This window comes from Helianthus annuus, chromosome 12 (genome assembly GCF_002127325.2).
Source record: "Helianthus annuus cultivar XRQ/B chromosome 12, HanXRQr2.0-SUNRISE, whole genome shotgun sequence".
NCBI classification, from domain to species: Eukaryota; Viridiplantae; Streptophyta; class Magnoliopsida; order Asterales; family Asteraceae; genus Helianthus; species Helianthus annuus.
The window spans coordinates 81,805,949-81,831,134 of NC_035444.2; the positions used below are offsets into that span (position 1 = coordinate 81,805,949).

The 25,186-nt window shown below is 39.1% G+C and overlaps 3 protein-coding genes and 2 non-coding genes across 5 annotated transcripts; 2 read left to right on the forward strand and 3 right to left on the reverse strand.

Moving 5' to 3' along the window:
* The first annotated feature begins 209 nt into the window (after window positions 1-209).
* LOC110893120 lies at window positions 210-2,942 on the forward strand. The gene is made up of 2 exons (XM_022140239.1): window positions 210-2,558; window positions 2,730-2,942. The coding sequence occupies exons 1-2, from the start codon at window positions 210-212 to the stop codon at window positions 2,940-2,942; spliced, it is 2,562 nt and encodes an 853-aa protein (XP_021995931.1).
* An 8,830-nt stretch (window positions 2,943-11,772) lies between these two features.
* Window positions 11,773-13,287, reverse strand: LOC110895350 (wall-associated receptor kinase 3). The gene is made up of 3 exons (XM_022142654.2): window positions 12,405-13,287; window positions 12,266-12,322; window positions 11,773-11,904 (listed from the first exon to the last, which is right to left on the reverse strand). Exons 1-3 carry the CDS (start codon window positions 13,216-13,218, stop codon window positions 11,870-11,872), a joined length of 906 nt encoding a protein of 301 aa, XP_021998346.1. The 5' UTR covers window positions 13,219-13,287; the 3' UTR covers window positions 11,773-11,869.
* Window positions 13,288-13,518: 231 nt separating this feature from the next.
* On the forward strand, window positions 13,519-13,592 carry TRNAN-GUU. Its single transcript has one exon. It is a non-coding gene; the product is annotated as a tRNA-Asn (tRNA).
* An 82-nt stretch (window positions 13,593-13,674) lies between these two features.
* On the reverse strand, window positions 13,675-13,746 carry TRNAP-AGG. The gene has a single exon. It is a non-coding gene; the product is annotated as a tRNA-Pro (tRNA).
* A 991-nt stretch (window positions 13,747-14,737) lies between these two features.
* Window positions 14,738-18,459, reverse strand: LOC110895351 (erlin-2-B). The gene is made up of 9 exons (XM_022142655.1): window positions 18,166-18,459; window positions 16,725-16,848; window positions 16,562-16,629; window positions 16,434-16,493; window positions 16,200-16,358; window positions 15,971-16,117; window positions 15,643-15,857; window positions 15,443-15,551; window positions 14,738-15,006 (listed from the first exon to the last, which is right to left on the reverse strand). Exons 1-9 carry the CDS (start codon window positions 18,289-18,291, stop codon window positions 14,926-14,928), a joined length of 1,089 nt encoding a protein of 362 aa, XP_021998347.1. The 5' UTR covers window positions 18,292-18,459; the 3' UTR covers window positions 14,738-14,925.
* Between the last annotated feature and the right edge of the window lie 6,727 nt (window positions 18,460-25,186).

Consider the following 25,186-nt stretch of genomic DNA (forward strand, 5'->3'; position numbering starts at 1 on the left):
AAGTCAGATACCAAACATGGGTGGCAAGCCCAGTGATGGTGAAGAAACCAAATGGAAGCTGGAGAATGTGCGTAGATTACAAAGATCTAAACAAGGCATGTCCACGTGATTGTTGCGCCTTACCAGACATAGACGAAAAGATCGACTCTCTAGCAACATTCAGGTAGAAGTGTCTCCTTGACTGCTACAAGGGGTATCACCAGGTCCAAATGGCTGTTCAAGATGAAGACAAAACCGCATTCCGCACACCGACAGGGTTGTACTGTTACACCAAGATGCATTTCGGTCTAAAGAAGGCGGGTGCGACATATCAAAGATTGATGAACGAGACATTCAGCGACGCCATCGGCAAGTACATCGAGGTGTATATGGATGATTTGGTGATTATGAGCAAGGAAGAAAGCATGATGCTGGTGAACATCCAAAAGACTTTCAACACGCTGCGTAGCGTAAGCATTAAACTTAATCCAACAAAATGCTCATTTGGCATGGAAAAAGGAAAATTCTTAGGTTTCATCGTCACAAAAGATGGCTTCAAGGTAAATCCAGAAAAAGTTCAAGCAATTGAAAGAATGCCTTCACCATCAAACATCAAGGAGATGCAAAAACTAGCAGGACGATTAGCCGCGCTCAATCGTTTCCTAGCTAATCACGCGGCAAAGTCCTTTCCGTTCATCAAAACATTGCGCAACTGTATGAAGAAAAGCCAATTCCAGTGGACTCCGGAAGCAGAGAATGCGTTCCGCGAGATGAAAGACTGCCTCATCAAATTGCCAACACTAACCGCACCAATCAAGGGAGAGCCCTTAGTACTATATTTGTCAGCTTCCGATAGAGCAGTTGGAGCAGTGCTACTTGTTGATCGTCAAGGTATCCAAACACCAGTCTACTACGTGTCACGAACCTTGACGGACCCAGAAACTCGGTACGCCATTATGGAGAAACCAGTCCTCGCGCTGATCCATGCATCAAGACGACTGCGAAGGTATTTCGCTAACCATGTCATACATGTGTTAACAAACTACAACATCGGCAATATCCTGGCAAGGCCAGAAATCTCAGGAAGGCTAGCCAAATGCTCGATAGAACTCGGAGGTCACAATGTGGTTTTCAGATCAAGACCAGCCATCAAGGGGCAAGTGCTAGCAGATTTCATGACAGAGGTACTTGACGATAAGGACCGAGAATGTAAAGCAATGGAGAAAGCCGAGAAGAAGCAAATAGAAGAACCGTGGTTGTTATACACGGATGGAGCGTCAAACGAAGACGGCGCAGGCGCAGGGCTTCGGCTAGTGAGTCCTGACAAACATGAATTCACATATGCCATATGCCTGGATTTTAAAAGTACGAACAACGAAGCCGAATATGAAGCTTTTCTTGCTGGCTTAAGGTTGGCGATCAAAATGGGGGTCCGGCACATCGAAGCGCATGTGGACTCCATGTTAGTGGCTGGCCAGATCAACGGGCAGTACGAAGCCAAGGGAGATGTAATGGCGCTCTATCTAAGTCAAGCAAAGACGTTGCTACAAACTTTCTATTCCTACAAGGTGCATCACATAAACAGAAGCGAGAACAAGCCAGCAGACGCGCTGAGTAAACTTGCATCTACAAGCTTCCAACACCTGGCAAAGGATGTGCGCATAGAAGTTTTGAGCAACCCATCTGTCCCACTAAGGGAGGTAAGTGTCATCCAAACAGGAACAACGTCTTGGATGACCCCAATAATCATGTACCTTCAATCGAGGATTCTCCCGGAAAACAAAGCGGAGGCAAGAAAAATCCAATACAAGGCCGAGCATTACCAAATGGCCGATGGAATTTTATACAGGAAGTCATACCTTGGCCCGTTGCTGAGATGCGTAGACGCTGAAGACGCAAACTACTTAATCCGGGAAGTCCATGAAGGAATCTGTGGTATACATGCCGGGCCAAGAATGGTGGTGGCAAAGGTGATGAATGTCGGGTACTACTGGCCCGGAATGCATTTAGACGCAGTGAAAGAGCTGAGGAAGTGCAGTGGATGCCAACGACATGCGCCCAAGACAATGCGCCCCAAAAATGAGCTAGTGCCATTGACCACCGCATGGCCCTTCCAGCAATGGGGCATAGACATGGTCGGTCCTTTTCCAGAAGCCCCAGGAGCGGTCAAATTCATAATAGTCGCAGTCGACTATTTCACCAAATGGGTAGAGGCGAAGGCACTTGCATTAACCACGTCAAATGTCGTCAAGAGATTCATATGGGAACAAATCATATGTCGTTTCGGCTTACGGCTCAGAATCATCACTGACAACGGCACGAACTTCGCAGCAGATGACCTCGAACGATGGTTCAAGGAACTGCACATCGAGCACACCTTCTCTTCGGTTGCGCACCCGCAAGGGAATGGTCAAGTAGAGGCAGTTAATAAAAGCATCGTCGATGGTATCAAAGCAAGGTTAGGCGAGAAAAGAAGGGGCTGGTTTGATGAGCTACCAAGCATACTGTGGGCCCATAGAACAATGCCCAAGACAAGCAACGGTGAAACACCGTTCAGTCTAGTTTACGGGTCCGAGGCAGTAATACCAGCTGAAATAGGATTGCCATCTCCGAGAATGCTCTCCATGAACTTAATCAACAACGAAGAAGAAAGGAGGATCGATCTGGACCTCCTAGAAGAAAGAAGAGAGATGGCAGCAATCAATGAGGCAAAGTACAAAACAAAGCTGGAAAAATATTACAACTCCAAGGTCCGAGTCTGCACGTTCAACCCGGGAGACTACGTCTTAAGAGACAATGAGGCTTCCAACGCAGAAAAACCCGGGAAACTGGCTCCCAAATGGGAGGGTCCATATATCATCGATACAGTACTCGGCAAAGGAGCTTACAAACTCCGCACCATCATCGACAAGGAGGTTCCACGAACTTGGAATGCTCAACAGCTTAGAAAGTGCTATATGTAAAACAGCTATGTAACCGCAAAGGCCGAATAGCCAACACATTTATTATAATACAAGAAGTGTTTGGCTACCTTTATTTCATGCAAATTTCTTGTCACAACTGCATATATTACTTTGGGCGTACACGAAAACATCAATGGCTCGACCATAGGAAACGTTGTAGACCTCCAAGGCTCGTCACAACCAAGTGCACAGCCGGGTCAGAAACACAACTAAAGCCTACAAAAACGCCAAAACAAAACTTCGTGCCCACATAAACACGAAAATATCAATAGCAAGGTAAGAAAACATTGTAAGGCTCCCAAAGCTGAACACAGCTGAGCCCACACAATAACCTGCAACTCGATCACTTCGTAGTCACGAACCTACTCGCGCGCAAATACGACAGAATAAACGTTGTAGTTAACACAATATAACCTGTCAGCACCATCATTCATTCGTGACACATAATCAAAGTAATTTCACATGCACATATTATGACGATAACATAATTCGCATAACCAAAGTTGCGTAAAAACATAGACAAATACCAAAAATCAGGTGATTAGCTGTCCATACACATAACAGGTAAAATAAAATGAAATTGTTCAAACAGGTCATCAAAATTACAAGGCCGCCCAAGGCCATACGCGGCTCGCAGGCCGGAATCCACCATTCAAGAGTGGCTGGTACCAGCGCCTCCTGTCGCACTCGCGTTGTCTCCAAGAGCTTTTTTCAACAAAGCAACACCATCAACCTTCCTAGCTAACTTCTCTGCGGCTTTAACAACAGCAAAATCCTTACGCTTTGCAGCGTATTTACCGTCGCAATCTTCCTTGTAGAGCTCGAAACGGTAATCTTTTTCCTTATTAACAACCGCAGCCTTACCCTCTGCATAACCAAACTTTCGACCACTATTATACCCTGCTTGGCCCAACTCGAACATGTATGTAGCAAGCTCAGTAGAATTCACAATACGGTCAGCAAGCTGCAAACAAGCAAACAACAACGTAAGAGGAATCGTCAAAACATACTAAAAAAGAAACAAAAACGAGTGAAGAAGTTACCAAAGGCACCCCGCGCGAAAGCAACCATCTGCAATCAGCAGATGCTTCCGCAGCAAGGCCATCCGAAGCCGCACATTCAGAAGTTTTTTCTGCAAGAAGCTTTTCAGTGGCCTCACACTCAGAAGCTTTTTGCTTCACAAGGAATTCCAACTTGTCGATTCGAGCGACATACTCCTTCTCCTTTTCCGCAGCCGCAAGGCGCGCCCGATGGGTTTCATCTGCTAACTCCTTCTTCTCGTTAGATAATCGAATAACTGCATCACGCTGAGATTGCATCTCAACATTGGTGCGTTCACAAGCAATTTCCCAGTCCTTCTGCTTTTAAAGGTTAATTTGTTTCTGCTCCTCAAGCTTCCGCTCGGCATCAGAAACCCTCCATTGCAAACCCTTCTTTTCAGCATTAAATTTCTCTCGTTCCTCAGCCAACGCTCTCTTCGCGTCCTCAAACTCAGCTGTCTCCTCCCCCATAGATTTCCAATCCCGGACAATCTCTTGAGCGGAGGCGAAGAAGTGAACTCCGGCCCGAACATGATCATCTAATAGCTCAAAGCGATTGCGTCGCTTCTGGAACATCCTTTTGGCAGGTGGAAGAGACATAGAAAAGAAGTCATGGCAGTTACCCAGATCATTCATTCGGGAACCTTGGGTAAAATTCCAGCGGGGCGCGTGCGGCAAGTCGTCACAAGCAGGATTGTGAGTATCCCACGAATCAGCACGCACATGCGTAAATTGCGGACTACGACCCGCACCAGAAGTAGCACCACCACCACTTGAAGGGCGCTTAGTATAAATGGTTTGATGGGGAGTGGCCTCACTAGACTCCACCTCAGCCTCAATACCCTTACCCCTATCATCAACACCTGCACCACCTGCGGTATCACCACCACCCTCACCCGCGTTCCCGGCTGAAGTTTCATCTTCTTTCTTCTCCTTCTCAGAACCATCCTGAGGAGGGGTCAAGCTAATCGTCCTTGAGGGAGGAGAAGCAGGGGGGTGATCTGTGAAATATCCACCTTACGAGGCTTCTTGCCAGACTTAGCTTCTGCCATGAAGCAACCGCAACAATTAAAAGTAACTCAACAAAACACGAAAGAAATGTGTAACCATAAGAACCATTACCAGGAGGGGCAGAAGCAGCATATATCTCCTCCAAAAGATTCCCGCGACCTCCACTAAAAACACCCATATCTATCTCAGACTCGGAAGGCGCGGGAGGGGCTTCCTTGTGGAGCTTAGCTTTTTTCACAGCAAGCAGAGCAGCGGACTGCTCATCAAGTTTACGCTTATGATCCTCAAGAGCCTTTTTTCTCATATGCTCGGTCAACGTAGCACGGTCATCTGGGTCAGACTCTCGAGTCCTCGCACCAACTCCTAAACCAGACAACGTATCAGAGACAATGACATAATCTAGACAAGGAAGAGTAGAGGGTCGCTTACGAGAAGTATCAGCCGCCTTGCCCTCCACCTTTTTCTCCCCTCTCACAGACTTATCAGTTCTTGCCTTCTTCCTTGTCTCCAATTGTGCAGAAGGATCAACAGGCCCCTCTGCATCATCACCAACAACCTCATGAATAGGTTCATCAACAACACCCTGCGCGGTACCTGCACGAACGCAATGAGAAGTTAGACCTTCAGGGGATTCATCAGAACTCCCACTCGAGAGAACAACAACTTCCTCTCGAATAGGATCAACAGGGTCATCTTGATCATCTTCACCTAGGGCAACATTGGCATATTTACTGAAACTTTCATCAGAAGGGTGCAAGAAACGGCCCCGAATTTGGTCCAGCCACGTCGGTGTCCCTTTTTCTTGGATGGCCTCAACCATGGCACCAGCAGCTTTAGGGTCCAAAGCGTTTATCAAACTATAACCAACTGCAAAAGACAAAGGAAATAAGGAAAAACCTACAAGATAATTCAGAGAGATCTTATAAAAATCACATACATTTGCCTTGGTAACTGTAAACAGGAACACCTAAAGGATTCTTTGGTGCCCACAGCAAACTCATTCCCGCACCAACCAGAGCCATCTCCTCTAACTGAGATATAGCAGTTGCCTTGTTTGTTATCTTCTTATACCAGTCTTCTGCAACATAATCCGGCATAACATCCACCTTTGGAATCCCTTCACCAACCAACCGATAATGCATATACATGGGAATCACGCCACGACGAATGTAGAAGAATTTCTGCTTCCAGTCGTGCAAGCTCTTCAACGGAACAGAACAAACCGGAGAAACACCCGTCCTGGCGGTGAAAGAATAAAACCCACTAGCATAAGTAACGCTGTAAAAGACGTTGAACATCTCAAATGTCGGCTCAATACGGTAAGCCCTACAAACATACTCAAAATGAGTAATACGCGGAAGACCAATCGCGTTGATTTGAGAAATGTGGAGCCCATAATTCCTCAACACAGAAGCAGTAAACTTAGTAATCGGCAGTCTAAAGTTACCCTCCCGGAAGAATGCAGCGTACAAAGTCATGTAACCTGGAGGTGCGTCCACGGCGGTGGAACCAGCAGTTGGGTATTGAGCCCCCCATTCAGGGCGAAAACATATACCTTAAACAAGGTTATGGAATTCTTCCTCCTTCCACCCAATAACTGCTTGATCAGGGCCAGGAGGAGCTTTCCCTTTAGTTTTCCTCTTTTTTCTGAGAAGGATTAGCACCAGACATGGTGAAGACAATAAGAAGTTAAACAAGGTATTCAAACAAAGGAGAACGAATGAAGGAGATAGAGAAAATCACACTTCAAAATTTGAAAAGTGAAGAGAAAGAAGTTAACCGCCTAATATTTATACCCATCGCATTTAATGCGATGGGTAGTGGGCCGTCAGAGTCCAGGAAAATCAAGCAATGGGGGAGCGACACGTCAGAAGAGAGAGAAGACGTCATCTCTTTTTTCGGGAAACATGGGTAACAGGGCCTGACGACGTGACAGAAAGTAACTGACGGAAACTGAAAAGGCACCTGTTCACCTCCGATAAGATAGGGACATCAGACAGTCACATCAACATCTTCCCCAAGACAACCAAACTTCCAACAGAAGGAAGCAATAAAGGGTCATACGCCATGCGCCATGCGTCCATTTGGCTCACTTTTTACAAAGTGCCAAAACCCATGCGCCATGCGTTCATTTGGCTCACTTTTTACAAAGTGACAAAACCCATGCGCCATGCGTCCATTTGGCTCACTTTTTACAAAGTGCCAAAACCCATGCGCCATGCGTTCATTTGGCTCACCTTTTACAAAGTGCCAAAACCCATGCGCCATGCGTCCATTTGGCTCACCTTTTACAAAGTGCCAAAACCCATGCGCGATACGTCCATTCGGCTCAATTTTTTAAAATCTCCAAACTTAACACGTCATACAAACCGCCTTAAAAACCACTACCCTTATAAGTCCAGAATCCCTCCTAGACGATCAACTCAACTAGAAGGCACACTGGACTGGGGGGACTTGAAGAGGTATGGTCCCAATTCCCCGCCTACATGGCAGGGACCACACCACTTTTTGAGCATACATGGCGCCTACATCAGTAAAGCGATCCAGAAGCTTCTAGAAACGTCTGGAAGATCTGCAGGTGGCACCAAAGATGCTCTACCCGACAAAAAGGACGACACGTGTCACCAGTCGATCCACGCCACATAGGCATGCGACAAATCACGGGGCAGAGCTGACAATGCCAGTACAAGGTTTCCAGCATGGACAAACGCAAGCACGCCACGTGTACCACTACACTGACCATGGCAGAGCAGACCAAGAGGATATTCCCCTTGGTCGGACAGCTGGCGCGCATCCACAGCTGGCACAGCTGCTCCTCCCTCCTTCACCCTCCGGCTATAAATAGGACCCTTCATCGTTCAGGTTCAGGATCTTTTGGCTCTCTATTCTCACACACTAAACACACACTGTTTATTCTCCCTCAGAACAATACTTATTCTAACGCCGGAGCCTGGTTAAGAGGGAAACCCCCATATTCCCCTCTTAACGAGACTAACGGTGTTGCTGTTTTGCAGGATCTAGGTCATTTCAGCGAGTAAGAAAAGAGAGTGAACCCACAGAAGAAATAACCCCACAGATTAACCTCAGTGTTAACCTGTGTTTCATCACATAGGGTTGTAAACGAATAGAATATTTAGCGAACATTTCGTGAAATCGTTTGGTCGAAATTTCTTTTATGTTCGTTTGTTTAATAAATGAACGAACTAGGGTTGTTCACGAGCCGATCCGAACCGAGCGGACTTTTGCTCGTGCTTGGCTCGTTTACAACCGAGCGAAATCTGAATGAGCATATTCGAGCGTGTAATATTCCGAGCGAGTGGCGAGCGACAAGTAAATAAGACAACCATAGATTTAGCATGTTTCCTTCCATGTCTCCGCTATTGGGTCACGACTAAGGTCCAACTATCCGATGATGACACTAAAATTGAGGTTGGATCGTCCGAGGATGAGGCGGGTGAGGCGATGAATATACAACAAAGAACAATTGTTGCATTGTGGCGTATGGTGAGAGCGAGAGACGATTGACAACTGACGATTGATGAGAGAAAGATGTCAAATATTTTCGCTTCACGACTTAGAGTTTTAGTTTTAAATTTGGTGTTAAATTTTTTTATTGGGCAGATTAGGCTAGTATGTATAAATATAATTGTATATTTGAGTATAGTGGTCCAAATCTTATAGAGCGGCATATACAAAGTATGAATATACATGTAATTTGTGTGTGCATATATAATTATATATGTAATAAATAATAAAGATTAATTCGAGCCGAGCAGACCTTTGCTCATGCTTGGCTCGTTTGCAAACCGAACCAAACCGAGCGAGCATATTCCGAGCGTTTTCCGAGCGATCGGTGAGCGAGCGAGCGACGAGCGATTTGAACAGCTCTAGAACAAACATAAACAAGAAATTTCGTTTGATAAGATAAACAAACAGGGGGTATGTTTGCTCATTTATGTTCGTAAACGTTCAATAATTTGTTCATTTATTTTCACTTGTATTCGCTCATTTAAAGGTTCTTTGTGCTATATTTTTACTTTAATGGTTTTAGTTTTTAAAAATTTGAAACCACAGATTTAGTGTACACCTCCGTCAATATCCCTCATTTGAACATTTCAATTTTAGTTTGTGTTAAAGCTTAACAAACTTCTTAATTTTTGTGTTAATTATGTTTATAATAATTATGTCAACTATGTTCAGATAGTTATGTTAAGTATTTGTTATTTTTTGTGGATTCTTCATAATCTTTCCATCTTTCTAATGAAAATGCATATTTTATTTTGAAATGAATATATAATGTTCGTTTGTGTTCATTTATGTTCATGAACTTTTGTTTGTGTTTGTATGTTCGGTAATTGTGTTTATGAACATGTTCATATCCTTAATGAACGAACACGAACAAGAAATCTCATTCGGTAAGCATTCGTTAACCGTTCATGAACATGTTCATTCCTTAATGAACATACATGAGCAAGATCTCGTTTATGCTTGTTTGGTTCGTTTACAACCCTAGTTGCATAGTTGTTATAGGTGAACAAAATTCAGTTTGTCCCCAACCAATTCGGGTTCAAAACCGGGTCGGTTTTTTTCATGATGGGCTTAAACCGGTTTGATCTAAACCGGTTCGGGTTAAGAAATGATTTTACCGTGAAACCCTCGACCCAATCCAGCCCAAACTAGTTCCAAAACTGGGTATTTTTTCTAAATTAAATCATTTATTTTAAAACAAATACAAATAACTAAAAAAAAACTTCTTTACTACCTAAAATACATATTTATAAATACTTAAAAAACTTATATGAATATTACAAAAATAATTAAAACTAACCTCGTAGACGACAAGCTTCCAAATTTCTAGCTTATTATATGGTTTTTCATTAACTTGTGCATATTTGGCACAAGATCATTCAACAACAGTCATCTCCCAAATTGTATATTCGTCTACAATAGATTTCGTGAAATCTTTCAAGCACTGATGATATCCACGTCATCTTTAACAATATTTGATCCTTTGTATGCACTGTTGCGCAACCCATTTCCTCATCAAGTCTATCCTTAATTCGTTCCCAAAAAATAGTACCAAATCTATCCTTAACGCGCTCCCAAATGTTATTACGACATATTGATTAAATAAATGGGTTATGCAATGGAACTCGACTAAATGTCTTATCACTAGGATCGCGTGATATAGAAGCTAAAGTAATATCGGGAAGTAATATAGGTAATCGAACTTTCATTCCTACAATTGCTTTAACACCATCTGACAAGAAGATTTCATTTAAGTTTAAAAGAAGACAATTTCCTATTGTTATATGCTTCTTCATGACAATAAATAAAAGTCACGGGCAATCGTTATCAAAAGTTGGTTTGTTTATGAGACAACCAGTTTTTTCGCACGGTCAACTTTGCGTCGCTTTGTCCAGAGTTAAAATTAGAGATGGAATTAAAGTATCAAACTGGTAATTGTTGATAAAGATGGTAAACTTACGAATACGACATTCAATAATCTATATAAAGAAGTTTTTAGGGATTTGTAATTTGAATTTATAGCTATAGATTTGTTAGTTGTGTATATAAAATTAATGTGAAACTATAATTCAAATATTGCTAAATATACGAGTTTATAAGCTAGTATGATATTTTGGTTTCATCGGATATAAACGTGACTGGTATCGGTTTCGGATATCACCTAATACCATCACTAGACCCCACATCACTAGAAAGTAGAAACTTAGATTTACTTACTCAATCTCGTACTCATTAGGCAGATACTGCCCTGACTTACATATGTCCTATTTGGTTTTATCGGTGGAGTTCAAATTTTTCCTTTATCTCTACTTCCGGTCTCTCAACAAACTCTTTACACTACCCTGACTTACATATGTCTTTTTCGGTTTTATTGGTCGAGTTCAAGTTTTTCCTTTATCTCTACTCTCAGTCTCTCAACAAACTCTTTAACGTATTTGGCCATGCACTTATGGTAATATCACTTTCAGCACTTTGTCCTTCTAACAAATAGGTCTTTAGTATAGTTTAAATTAGGGATGGCAATGGGTCGGGTTCGGGTCGGGTATTAGTAATCTCATACCCGTACCCGGTTATAAAATCGCATCCCATACCCGACCCAATACCCGTCGGGTAATTACCCATTGGGTATCGGGTATACCCGCGGGTATCGGGTTTACCCATTAATTTGTTAAAAGATATACGTTAAGATTTCTAAGTACATTTTTTTACTATTGTAATTATTATATTATTTTATTTATACAACAACTATTATAAATTAAAAATGTACATTACATACATATAAGTTTTATCATAAATTAATAATAACTTTATAATATTTATACACTCACATGCATTTACTTCACAACATACAAAATATAAATACTATTATCAAATGTATATACTAAAAGAAAATTTATTTTTTCAGATTATGAACATAATAAAATAAATCACTAATAGACAAGGGTTAATGGAAAATAAAAGTATAAATTAAAAAAATCGGGTATATAGTTCGGGTAAACGGGTATGTGGTTTCGGGTAATCGGGTCGGGTATCACCTAATCCCATACCTGACCCATACCCGCGAAAATTTTTAAAATTAATCCCATACCCGGCCCAATACCCGTCGGGTATCGGGTATACCCGTCCCATTTGTGTCGGGTTTCGGGTATACCCGTCGGGCTCGGGTATTTTTGCCATCCCTAGTTTAAATTATGTGTCCTCGTTTGAATACAGTGAAACCATCATAACATTACAATGACGCATAAACGAAATAAATGAAACATTCCAAAGTACATAATCTGATTAAAATAGTTATTTGTTCTTAATTTAACAAATTCCAATAATAGTTAACAAAATTCCCTAAAATTTTCAAAGTAGAAGCAACACCAAAAGGAGTAAAGTTCCTGCAAAGAGAAGGAAATAAATTCAAAACACACTAAATTTAAACCTGTTACCCTTTGTGATTAATAAAAAATATATAATCAATTAGTAAAGTCTAAAAAACATCCTTTTGAAAACTTTTGGCTTAAGGGCACCCTTAAACATTGTGTATTTTGGATAAGTGAAAATGGGTATTTAAATTACATCATTCTCTTATGCCCATAATAATTTTTATCCATATACAATTTTTTTTTTAATTTGTGCCTTTAACTAATTTTGGTGTATGAAATTCGGGTTTAAGCTCGTATAAACCCGAATTGATTTAAACATTTAACAACCGATCTCGATCTCGAGTAGCTAAGCATACAGAAAAACAATGGTTACCTCCAAAACACATCTTGGTTTGAATTTTGTGTCTCCATGTCCCATTCCAAGCATAACCTAACCACAATAACAAATCCAAATGTCACAACATTCTAGCATTGAAAAAAGTTGTACCATATGCATAAAAAGTTGTACATACCTCGGCCATAACAATTAGTAGTAGAATTCCCACCACCACGACAAATACAAGAAAAAGACTGCGTATAACCAGCAAACCCACAAAACCCACCACTCGCTTCACAATCCTTACATGTTTCCGTATAATAAGAGTCATTATATTCCAAAGAAATACCAAATTGCCATTTCATCGGATCCGTCTCATCACCACCAAACCCGTACATAGAAGCATAAGACGAACACTGCAGTTTGGGTAGATCCAGCCCAAAACCCGACCCGAAATCAACAATGGGCTGATAAACACAACAACTAGAAATAGGCCCATTTGGTTCCAACCCAATACCACTCACCCCTTCACAAGAATACATTCCCCTACAAAGATGTAAACCCGAGCCCGTATCACACAAATCCTCATTCGGGTCGAAAACCGGGGACGTCCTGGAGCACCCGAGTAGGATAAAGATATCTTGTGACGATAACGTAAACGGGCTGGCCCGATCCAAGCGAAAGCTTCCGGAGTTTTGCATGGAAGAACATGTTGACATGAAGAGGTCGGTAAGGACAAGGGTGGAAGTGGTGTAGTCTATGTTTGAAACTGTGTAAGCTCCGGTTCCTGATGAGAACCGGAGCTCACCCGAGGTGCATTTTATGTACCTGGCGAAGTCTGGATGGCCGCACCCGAAGTCGGATCCAAATGGGTACTTGATAGTGAGATTTCCACATTTGTCCCTACAAGTTGGGACAATGGGGGGGATGTGGGAAGAGGGTATTATTGGGAAAATGAGAAAAATGTTGAGAAGTAGCCATGGTAATGTTAATGAGCTTGTTGTAGACATTGTGTGAGTTTTGAAAGAAACTTTGTGTGTGCAAATGATGGTGAAAAGTAGAGTTATAAGTTTGAAAGGGAGAGAAAAGGTGGATTCTTTCGGTGGGTTTGATAGTTTTTCAAAGATATATTGAAAAGTTGATGCAATGGGCCAATGGTAATCATAAGTTTTCCTTTATTGTTCATGGTATGTTTTATTAAATTTAGATTGTAGTCGAGCGTGTGGCTGTGAAGTGTGAACACAACTATTATTTCATAATGAATGTTAAGTTTATGTTTATTTATATAATTTTTTAAATGTCATCAACAAGCTGGAATAGCTCAGTTGGTTAGAGCGTGTGGCTGTTAACCACAAGGTCGGAGGTTCAAGCCCTCCTTCTAGCGATTATTTTAAATATTTTTGTTTTTAGGCATTCAAAAACCGGTCTATCATAACTGCAGTAACATATTCATTAAAAAAGTAGAAGGGGCATTCCGAGAATTGAACTCGGGACCTCTCGCACCCTAAGCGAGAATCATACCACTAGACCAAATGCCCATTTATGTTGTTAACGTAATGTCGTGAAATAAATATATCTTAAAAGACTCTATGTATTTTTTTTCTCATTATGTTCTGTTGTGATTGCTTTGATCGTTTGTGAACTAAGTTCGTTTATATTAGTTGGAGAACTAAGGTTGCACGTTAGTGCTGGTTGATAAAAGTACAAACAATAATATACGTACAGACAAAAGAAAATTATACGTATGATAAAATGAGTGGTTTTACTTTACATACAAAAAATAATAATAATAATACTCTCTTTACACATCATTTAGTAATACCAATCACTAATTTCATCATCAGAGAGACGGAGACTGCTTCCGGAACGGATGACTTGGGTTGTGTCTGTGTTTTCTAAAGTGTGGTATCAAGGTGACAAAGTTTGTCGAAACTCCACAAAATTAATATTGATCCTTGTGTCAGTATACAATTAAATTTCTTGTAATAGAATTCCAAAACAACGGTATAACTTACTTTCTTAGCTCAAGGATTCCCGCCCATACTCATTTCCCCTTGTGATTGTTACTCATGTGAATGAACTCATCCTCTATTTCACAATACATTTTATGGTTTGTTATTTTGATAACTAATTCCATTTGATATTTCCTTCAAACACAAATTTCATTATATATGTATAAAGCTATTCAAAAAATGGTTTGAAGAAATATAATATTATACAAGTTTAAAGTAGGTTATATGATATTTCCTCTGGTAGAAAATAGGAACTTGTGGGGAAGTATAGGTAGATTATTTGTTGTACAATGTACATGTCCAATTATCTCACAATAGAAACCCAGTATTAAGTTTTAGGTATTTTGAGTGATTATTATCACATATTGGGTTTTTCGTCACACCCGTTTTGTCAGGTACAATATACACTAATAGACATTGTCGTCTAAGAATTTGTAAACTTTCCAGTTGTCGATATTTGAAATTACTTAGGCAAATCATGTTGTTAATGGTACTCATCATTCAACACAATTATCAATCAAGAAGCAAAGAAAGCATTAGGAAAAAGTAAAAATAAAAACCTATCCCCACAACATCATCCAAACGAACAAATACAGTTGAAAATAAAGTTGCATTCACATATAGTTTTGCTTTCTGATCCGTTAACTTTCCAGTGTCATCGTATCTATATCATCAAGCATTTAAAAAGAGTAACTAAATCACAAGCTATGCTTCCAGGTTCTTTCTTCCTTCCAAATCTCGCAAAAAGTTCCCAAGTAGCCTTTGATCCATCACCATATTCGGTATCTGCAGAGTTCACAGTTACATATTACAATGCAAAACCTCACAAGTATCCCGCAAGTCTCACCCTACATGTACGTGTTAAAGTGACACTTTGAACCCGCTTGGGGTCCATCTAGGTTATGTTTAACTCTAACGGCCAATAATTAAAAAAGGTAGTTAAACCAAAACAGTCAATTAGGTCAAAAGTCAACCAAAGTGTATTTTTAATAAACACGACCTCATAAATCGCTTTATGTGAAAATCAATAGGATAAAAACTGTAAACAATAGAGTTTTAGTGGTTTTAAACAAAAAAGAGAAGAAAAATGTTGAGTGGCCCAAAAATTACGTGTTACCAACCCGCCCGTTTTGTCATCATGTTTGGTTACGTGTATCATATTCAAGTGATAGCACAACACAATTGGTGTATTCGCTATTTACGAGAGAGTGAGATAAATGACCTTGTTTCCAAAGAACATTTTGGTGTTGTTGGAAATCGCCTCGATAAATTTCAGCTCCAGAAATTGGGGTGTGAGTTTCAACTTATTTGCTTCAGCCTCTTTCAATGTCCTACACTCAAAAAGAGTATCATTCTAACTTAAAACACTTTTCGGCAAAATCAAGATTCTGATATGTACAAGAAATTGATAGAGTAACTCACTGGTAGTATTTGGCATCAGCTAAGCTCTTTTCTCGAGCAATGTACATCGCATTCTCAATTTCTTCTTGCATTCTCAAACTGTCTTTTTCCATCAACTTTTGTTCCATTACAATCTTGCTGACAAAAGCATTCTTCTCGGCTTCTGTAATAGCTATCTTCTTTTGTGTTTCTGCTTCCTTCTCAGCAACCCTCTGCCTTTCTACTGCTACCAACACCTATACACACACACATCATGATCATTACGAAAAATATATTATGGTATTGGTCAAAGCTCACCAGGTTTCCTTATTTTTTGTATATTGAAGGGTATTTTAGACAATTGATCTACCTTGGTGCGTTCTTCTTCCATCTGTTCAAAATTCCGCCTTACACTCTCTGGGATTCTAGGCTTTGTGACACGGACACTAATAACTTCAATGCCTGGTGCATAACGTGTACAATCAGCTTGAAGAGCATCTTTCATTGTTTCATCAATCTGAAATTTCACATTTTTCGCGCTTTATAAATGCAAACATTTGTAACAATCACTAACATTATAAATGCATTTATGTCAATACCTGATCAAACATGTCAATATAAACTTCTTGAAGTGAGTGAACACTACAGAATTGATTAATCTCGTGATGGATTTTGTCGTATATCCAAGTATGGTCATACTGTACACCATAATTGAGAAGGGTCTCATAAACAGCTTCCTTTTTAAGGCGGTTAACAACCTGTAGACAAAAGCAATCATTTTGGATAACAAAGCACTTGAGTCGGTATTATTTATCGTATCTAAATATGCTTACCTCTATCCTGTCAAAGTTGATCATAACACCACCTTTTGTTCCACAGGGGATATCCCTCACCTATATATTATCATTTTCATGAAAATTAAGAACTAATCTCACCATCATGAAATTTAAAAAATACTTACCAGATCTGTCTGAAGGGTGACCTGGACGGGCTCGTAGTGAGTTATCAGAGGTAGTTTCAGATGAAAACCTTAAATCCAAGACATACCAAATGTTGAAAGAATAAGAAGTGTCGGGTTGCTTCATAATGTGAAAGACATCATGTATGAAGTGGTATTAACAAACCTGGGGTTGTAGTTGTCTCTTGGAGAGCGCCGCCTAGCCAGTAAACCCCAACATGACCTTCGGGAACTTGATGCAAGATTGTTAAGCTGTTCTTTAAGTTTGGTGATGAAGATGGAATCAGAACCTATAGATATGGGATAAAAGGAGAATGGGTCATACTGTCACAACAACTCATACTTAGTTAGTTCTCACAACTGATAACAACAATAATAATGATTATAAAGCATTGTGTACTGAAAAAATATGAATTATCTTCAATCATTCATCCCAGACGAACGAATGTAAAACTACTTCAGTTACAAAGGATAAAAAAAATAAAAAATACAGTAGATTCTGCTCAATGAAATGCTTCAGCTAATTTGATCACCCCTTAAAAGCGTAACGGTCACTCAACCCTTTAAAATGACGGGTCACTTAGCCCTTAAAAAAACCATTAGTGGAGAGGCAGTCAGCATATAATACATAAGCCAGAATTATAGAAATGACAACACATTCAAAGGGACAAAGTTGGACAATATACAGTGACGGTGACAGTGGCACGGACACTGGGCCACGCTAATCAGACCAAACCAAGAGACTGAATACCAGAACAACATCAATATGTGTTCCGATTCAAACCTGCCAGGACCAAGTACCTTCCAAACCATCCAAAGTACTCCTATATTGACACAAAAGTAATACAACTCTCAACATTTATGAAAAAGAATTAATCGCAAAGAAGACACAAGAGCCGACTAACAGTGCGAGTAACGGAGATTAGGGAACTTGTTAAGGCACCCTCTACCTGCGCACAGGCCTACACAGATTTGGACTATTAGGCTTAACCGACCTGTGATCTAACCCTTATAAGAGAGACTCAGACTCTCTATCTCTCTATCTCCAAATCCGAACAATAACTCTCTTCGTTCCCTCTTTTCACTTACAATCGCATGCTAACATATCTTATACATTATATGCCTGCTCCACACATGGAGATACTTGACCGGTCCTGAGGGTAGAGCATAGTCTTCCTTTTGATGTTCCTAGCACAACTCTGGCCCGGAACAGCACGATCTGATCAGACTCAACTGCCCAACGGATCCAATGCTTCGTGTTTCATCATTTCAAACCCTAGGATCTCCAACAATGACTTTCAAAATTTAAACACTACACATTGCCTCCCAATGTCAGATAAAACACAAAACAGTTCTAAGAACTCTGTCCCTAAATCGAAACAATTAGGCATCAATTTAATACAAAGGTCACGAAATATCTACGATGATTTTTCAAATCCAAACAAAACACTGACAGCAGTAAAACCCTAAGAATTCCATAACCGAACAAATGTTTGATTAAATCAAACACTAATAAACAGAAGTAATATATAACAGAATATATCAAGCAAGCAACATAGTGCTGTGATTGTGTAAGTATTCAAGTGAATATGTGTGGGTGTGTTTACCATGGAGAAGATGACAATTAAGGTAAAGAGGACGGTGACAATAGCGGTGCAGTCTACACTTCCTTGTTGGCGAAGTGGTTCCGGCGGCGGTCGCTGCGGCAGTGGTGGTTGCGTTCTGGCGTCCATTGACTCTATCTAGTACAGCTACAGACTGAGACTGGTGATTTCTTTCTTTCTTTCTTTGATGTATTTATTCAATTGGAAAATAAGCTTTTAGTTTACTTTATTTGGAAGCTGCTGTGATATTATTTGGAAGTTGATGTGGAAATTCGATATTGGAGTAAGATTACTCGAAAGTTGTTGTGAGATTACTTAAAGTTGCTGTTGAAATTCGGAACTATTTGGAAGTTGATGTGGAAATTCGATATTGGAGTAAGATTACTCAAAAGTTGTGAGATTACTTGGAAGTTGTTGTGGGAATCTGGTCAATATTGATATTGAAGTAAGATTATTCGGAAGTTATTGTGAAAGTTGTGAGAATTCAGTTGGTATTGATTCAGCTAGTTACAGTAATAACACTTGCTATATCCCGGCAAATGCACCTTTTAAAACAAAAATTAAATACTGGACAAAACAAAACAGTATGGAATTGAGTAATTGGGTGAAGTTTTCGGGTTTTGAATAATTTAGTTTTGTAGTACCAGATGAAGGTAACTGTAGGGTCTGCATTTTGTGTTTAGAATCTTGTAAACATCTAAATGTAAAAATTTGGTGATGAATGATTTGTTGTCCAAAAAAAATAACACTTGCTACACTTGCTATGATTATTGAAAGAAAAAACTCAAAATATAGTCTAATAAAGTTTATATTAAACCATAATAAAGTTTATAACTATAATGATATATATATGTTAATCTTTAAGATTTTGGTGTATTAGAGGTTGTACTATCACGCTTTGTAGATGTTATATGCATGTGATGATTGTACCAATAGTTGTATGGGTTGTACACACCTTTTCTTCTTTCTCTTTCTAGAAATCACTAAGGTTTAGCCAGGCATCTCCGTCGGCGATGGCGTTGTCGGGCTTAATGTGGCATTACTTTGGGTTTAAAAACACTCACCACAGTGGCACCTTAAACGGCGATGGCGGTGTCGGCCTTGATGTGTCACTTTTTGGTGTGTTGTCGGTGTTGTTCTCAATACACTGTTTTGAGTTTAAAACCCCTCATCAGTGTGGCACCTTAAACCGTCCACCAACCATGTACGCCGGTAGTGGCGTTATCGGTGATCGGTCTTCATGCCAATATACTATGCCGGATGCTTTGTTGCTTTTGATGTCGATACGGGATTTTGGGTTTAAAAACCCTCACCGTCGTGGCACCATGTTTTTTGTTGAAGGTTTTTAATAGCCGTCGATGATGGTGGCCTGCTTCCATGCATGGCAACTCCGGTTGCAGCCTTGGCAACACTAAGTCATCTCCCAACGATGATGATCTGTTAGATCTGAGTCGATTGGTTTTGTTTTTTTTTTATTCTATATATGTTTGAAAGATAGTGAATCTGTGATGTCGGTTAATTTCATGGAATATTGTTGTTGAAACAACACTTTGACTTCAAGTTTGCACTATTTTAGGACTAGTGTTATTCAAATTAAATTAATTTACTATATAAATTTTTTTTTTTGTGTTTTCTACACCAAAAATGACTTAATTTTGAGGATGTACTTGATGGGTTTGTCTCTATTTGCTTTATATATGGATACGAGTTCTTGTTGGGTGGTGAAAATGACATATTTTTTTGGGTTTGGAAGAAATGGACGAAAGTGGAAAAACAGAATCATCGAAGGAGTTGGTGAGGAGGAATTGGGATGAACAGACATATGTCGGAATCAGAAGGTTTTGTAAGGTGATGTGTTGCCGACATTGGATTTTGATGAGACTGCTAAGAACGTGGCACACGTGAATATTGTGACATCTAGACTTTAGTTTCAAATTAATCCATCAATTTAAGCTATTAACTTCAATCTTGAACCAATTTTGAATCAGTTTGCTAAAAATCATATCATAAAATTAACCAAAGAAGTTTTCGCTACGACATGGAACGAATGTAAACCTAATGAATTATCTGGACGCTAATCAAGAAGTGTTCCCGCGTGTTAATTGTTTTCACCACAATCCGCGGGGGCAAAATACTAGTTGTTAATGTAAAAGGCCAAACTAAAAAGAAACCTTAAAATGTTAAAATATAAATTTACAAAATCATGAAAAGTTGGAAATGATCTAGATTCTTTTCCAATCAATTAGAGGGTAGCCACTCAGACTCTCATAAGATAAACTAGCAGTGTACTTGTCCATTGGGACGGGTTCCCGAAATTTACAACATTTAAACTAGGTGTACATTGAAGATCCCAATAACGTTTTATCTGATCGATGTCGAAAAGGTCGATAAAAAACAAGTTTAAAAATTGGTCCTAAGTACCTTTAATGGAAAGGGTAAGTCGGGTCGTATCCACATGAAATTTGTGGTTAGTGTTGACTGTAGAAACCTTGACTAACTAAAAGCTAAGAAAAGTATTGCTTTAATTGAGTTTTGAATGTTTTGATTGATTATGATTAAGAAAGTTATCAAATTTTAAAGAAAAGTAACCCCCTTCGGATTTCTGGTTCAATGATTCACCCAAACCTGTTTAATTATATAGATACCAAAAGGCCTTGTTAACTGTTTAATTCGAGTGATAATCGAAGACAAGTTTTTAATAATAACCTATGCAATTCAATTACCAAAACATAAGTGACAAAAACTCATCCAGTAACCAAATTGAGTTTAGATGCATGGAAATTCGACCTTGGGAGGCCAAAAATGATTAGACTTGAAGATATCATTTTCACATGCTTATCTGCTTCCTGGTGTAAGGTTCCCCCTCCCCCCGACGCAAGGTTACGCCCCTAGCTAGGAATCGTATGTATTGCACCAGAACTGGCACAAGGTTGTGCTAGACTGATTTCACCTTGTGGCAACCACTAGTTTCTTTCCTTTTTTTCACGTTTTCAACTATCGTCATGCTAGTAAGCTTCCAATCCTTCACAATGCTTCAGCGAAAACCTATTGTTAAGCTTCGGGTACCACCAATCAAATCAAACTCAAAGTAACCATGTTTTGTAATAATAAACACTTAAAACCATATATTTACACACGCTAAAACACGGTTAATTATCCTTCTATCATTATCCTACTGGATTAGTAGGCGCAAAAGTTGGTTAATTCTCGTAAATGTTAACTCGAGTTTTGTTATTGGTTGGCGGAATTTAACATCTTTGCTTCGTTGTTTATTATCTAAAAATTCTTAAGGAAAACACAAACAATAACCAAAATAACTTCAAACATATAATGGCATATTTGAATTACAAATGCATGAAACAAATACAACAAAAAAAACGTAAAACAAATGCAATATTCAACTCCGCATTACTAAACACCTGCTAAAAACATATAAAGAACATATTAGTATTTAAAATATATGAATTGCTAGTAATAAATTACAGTTATGTAATATGTTATATTCGTCATAAATAACAATAACATAGGTCAATTTTTTGGACTTGTTACAACACAATGTAATTAGAAAAGTACAGAAATATTTGTGCATTGACCTGAACCCGTTTTTTTTTACTACCTGTATCAACTCGAACCGATTTTGACCCATGACGACGTGACCCAAACCTGCCCAATTTGCCAGTCCTATTATTTATATAATGTTAATTAGTAAGAACTCAATGCATTGTTTGTTGTACCTTTGCCTTTGTATGTTTTCCTTGCTTTAGGTATGTTGTTCCTTTTGTTGTATTATTTGTACATTTTAGGTCGGTGTGAGGTATAAAAGCTTGACCCCTCGCCGCATGTTTCCCCTTTGTGTTTTTTCTCTCTCTTTACGCAGACTACTTTATTGCGTATGTGTGACGACTTTAGGTAACGATTATGTTGTTTTTGTTGTTGTATCTTGGTTAATCGTATGGGTCTTTTTGTTTTCATGTTTGTACGAGTTTGGTTGGTGGATCTTTGTACTACTGATTTTGCCGGATTCTTCTACGGTGACGTAACAATATGCTTATGCGTAGGTTTTTTTCCCAAAAACGTATTTTAGGGTTTATTTTTACGCGATTGACACTTTTTGGTTGCTGATTGTTTTTGACGATTGGTTTCTAATGTTGGCTATGATGTTGTTGTTTTTTGTTTTTTTATCATGCATTTACATACTTTCGTGTTGTTGATGGTGACTTTAGTCTCATCTGATACAACGTTGTATTGTTTATGTGCTTCCATGTGTATAAAGGTTGTTGGATTTAGTATATTCAATGTTATTTGGTCGGTGAGGATGCCTCTTTAGTTGTCAGAGAATGTTTACACTTTTCGGTTGGGTCTATGATGCTCTGCTGAGATGATTGTTGTTGAATGTGTCTGTATAAAGGTGTATTTGGTCTGTGAGGATGACCATTTAGTTGTCCCAAGATTGTTTACGTTTTGTGTATGGGTCTATGATGCTACGCTTCTACGATTGTTGTTGGATGGTTGCGTATTGAACAGTATTCAGTTGGTGAGGGTGGCTCTCCAGTCGTCCGAGATTGTCTACCTTCTTCGGTTAAGCCTATGATGCTTTAATGGGACGATTTTTGCTGCAAGTTTGTGAGGTAATGTTTATTCGGTGGGTGAGGATGACTTTGTTATTGTACTCGACTTTTTACACTATGTTTGTGTGTCTGTGACGCTATGCTGAGACATAAAAAGGCAAAGGTACAACCAACAATGCATAGAAATCATTGATTTGGGTCAGTCCTTGGGGTATGTGATGCCCTGGTGAGACGTTATTGGTTGATATTCTTGGCCACATATTGATTACAAGTTTATCTTTCACATTGGTTTATTGTTGTATTTTTTTCGTAATGACGAGGCGGTGATGATGATGAATTGTTGCAGTAGATGGTAATTGTTGTGTTTAGAGATTTTCTTTACATCTTTTGCAACTGCGATTGCAGCCATGGTAGATTTGGGCAAAAACGAATTTCATTGCTACACATATGTGTCTCCCTTCTTATTATATTTTGTTTTTTTCTTTGGATTATATTCTGCTTTTGGTTTTTATAAAAAAATTGTGTTTTTTGGTTGATGATATGCAGTTTGTACACATTTTTTAATCCCAAAAGCATGACGACTGTGATTGCTAGATGTTTGGAAGTACCCTTTTGGTTTATTTTTCGTTTTGTAGTCCATGATGGTGAGGACAGACTTATCTGCGACGTCTTTCTTATTCCCTATGTCATTCTTGTCTTAGGCCGTTGTGTTTTCATGTTCTCACATGCTCTCATTTTGTTAATGGATCGGTTGTCGATGCTTTGCCTAGGATGTCGACTTCTTATAGGTTTACCGTGGCTATGCTGCTTCTTTTGAGTTGTTTTGTTTGATGGGGTTATCCGGTCGATGATAGCGAAGGTAGCCTCATTTGAGACGGTTTTCTTATTTCATATGTTGGCCTTGATGTTGGCTTTGTGTTTACATGAGGTAACATGCTTTGATGGTTTCTTTATTGTTTTTATGATGACGTATTTCTAGATTATGTTTAGTTTTCTCATCGCTATGAAGATGTTTCTCATAGTGTTCTTTAATATGTTTTTTGTATTTGTCGTTATCGACTTAACTAATATTAGACAGTGATATTAGGTTTTTTATGCGTTTGAGATGACTTTTAATAAGCAACCACACCTATTTTAATTTGAGCCTATGGTCATTTGTGACCAACAATGTTTGATCATTGATATCATATTGTTGGCTTTTATAACAAGCAACGTTTAGTTTTCTTAAGAGTTATAATTGTATGTCCCTTACACATTTATGTTCATTTGTGCAAAAGGCTATTACACCTTATGCATAATTGTGTTTAGTTCGTCAATTCATTATTACCTTATTACTTGCCCAGTTAGGTGCGTATTTCAAATTGACATTTTGGCTCAGGATGCGTGTGCCAGAGTTGATTGCATCATGGTAAGCCTACTACTTATCATTAGGGCTGTCCAAACTGCTCGACGATCGAGGATCGCTCGACGATCGTTCGAAAGATGCTCGAAAAATGCTCGTTCGATTCCTGCTCAGTTTGTAAATGAGCCGCTCGGATCGGTTCGATTCAAATTCAATCCAAGCATGAGCAAAGGTCCGCTCGCCTCGTCAATCGCTCGGTTCCGCTCGAATTTTTTATTAGTAATTAATATATATATATATATATATATATTATAGATTCTAAAGATTAAAAACCCAAAAAATATACTAGCCCAAAAAAAAAATTAAAAGCCCAACAAAAATTCAGCCCAACTTAATGTGTAGAACTTAATGGTTTTGTTTAATGCTTGTGTTTATAGGTTATGTGTTAATTTAAAGTTGAATTTTATGGATGGAGATGATCAAGCTTAAAGAAGAAGTTTATGGCTTTTGAACTAAATGACAATTTGTATTTCACACTTTATTTTGTGCTTCTTGATATTGTTAAGAACATTTTTAGAATCATGATTTTAGTTATGTATTGCTTTTGTTAGTAAAGTGTTGTACATGTTTTAATTAAGTTAGGATTTGTTTTTGTTGAATGCAGCCTTATAATTCAATCGAGCGAAATTGAGCGAAAACGACCCGCTCGATTTTTTTTAGGATTTGATAAAAAGCGAGCAAAAACGAGCGAAAACGATCCGATCGATTCAAATTCAATCCGAGCATGAGCATCACTTTTGTGCTCGGTTTTGCAAATTTGATCCGATCGGATCGGTTGTAATTCAATCCGAGCATGAGGAGACCCTCGATCGGATCGGATCGGCTCATGAACATCCCCTACTTATCATTTTATCTGATACTTGCATTTTGTTATGTTTATGCATAATGATTTATTAATTTTGTAAGGGCATGCAATTCCAAGACAACCGATGTTTTTTTTTTTTTTTGTTATATCAACCTATGGGCGTAAGCAACAATTAAGCCCTTGATTATAGTGTGGCTGCAACCGGATGGAGCCGAGGTGGAAAAAAGAGGCTGTGACAATACCAGAATG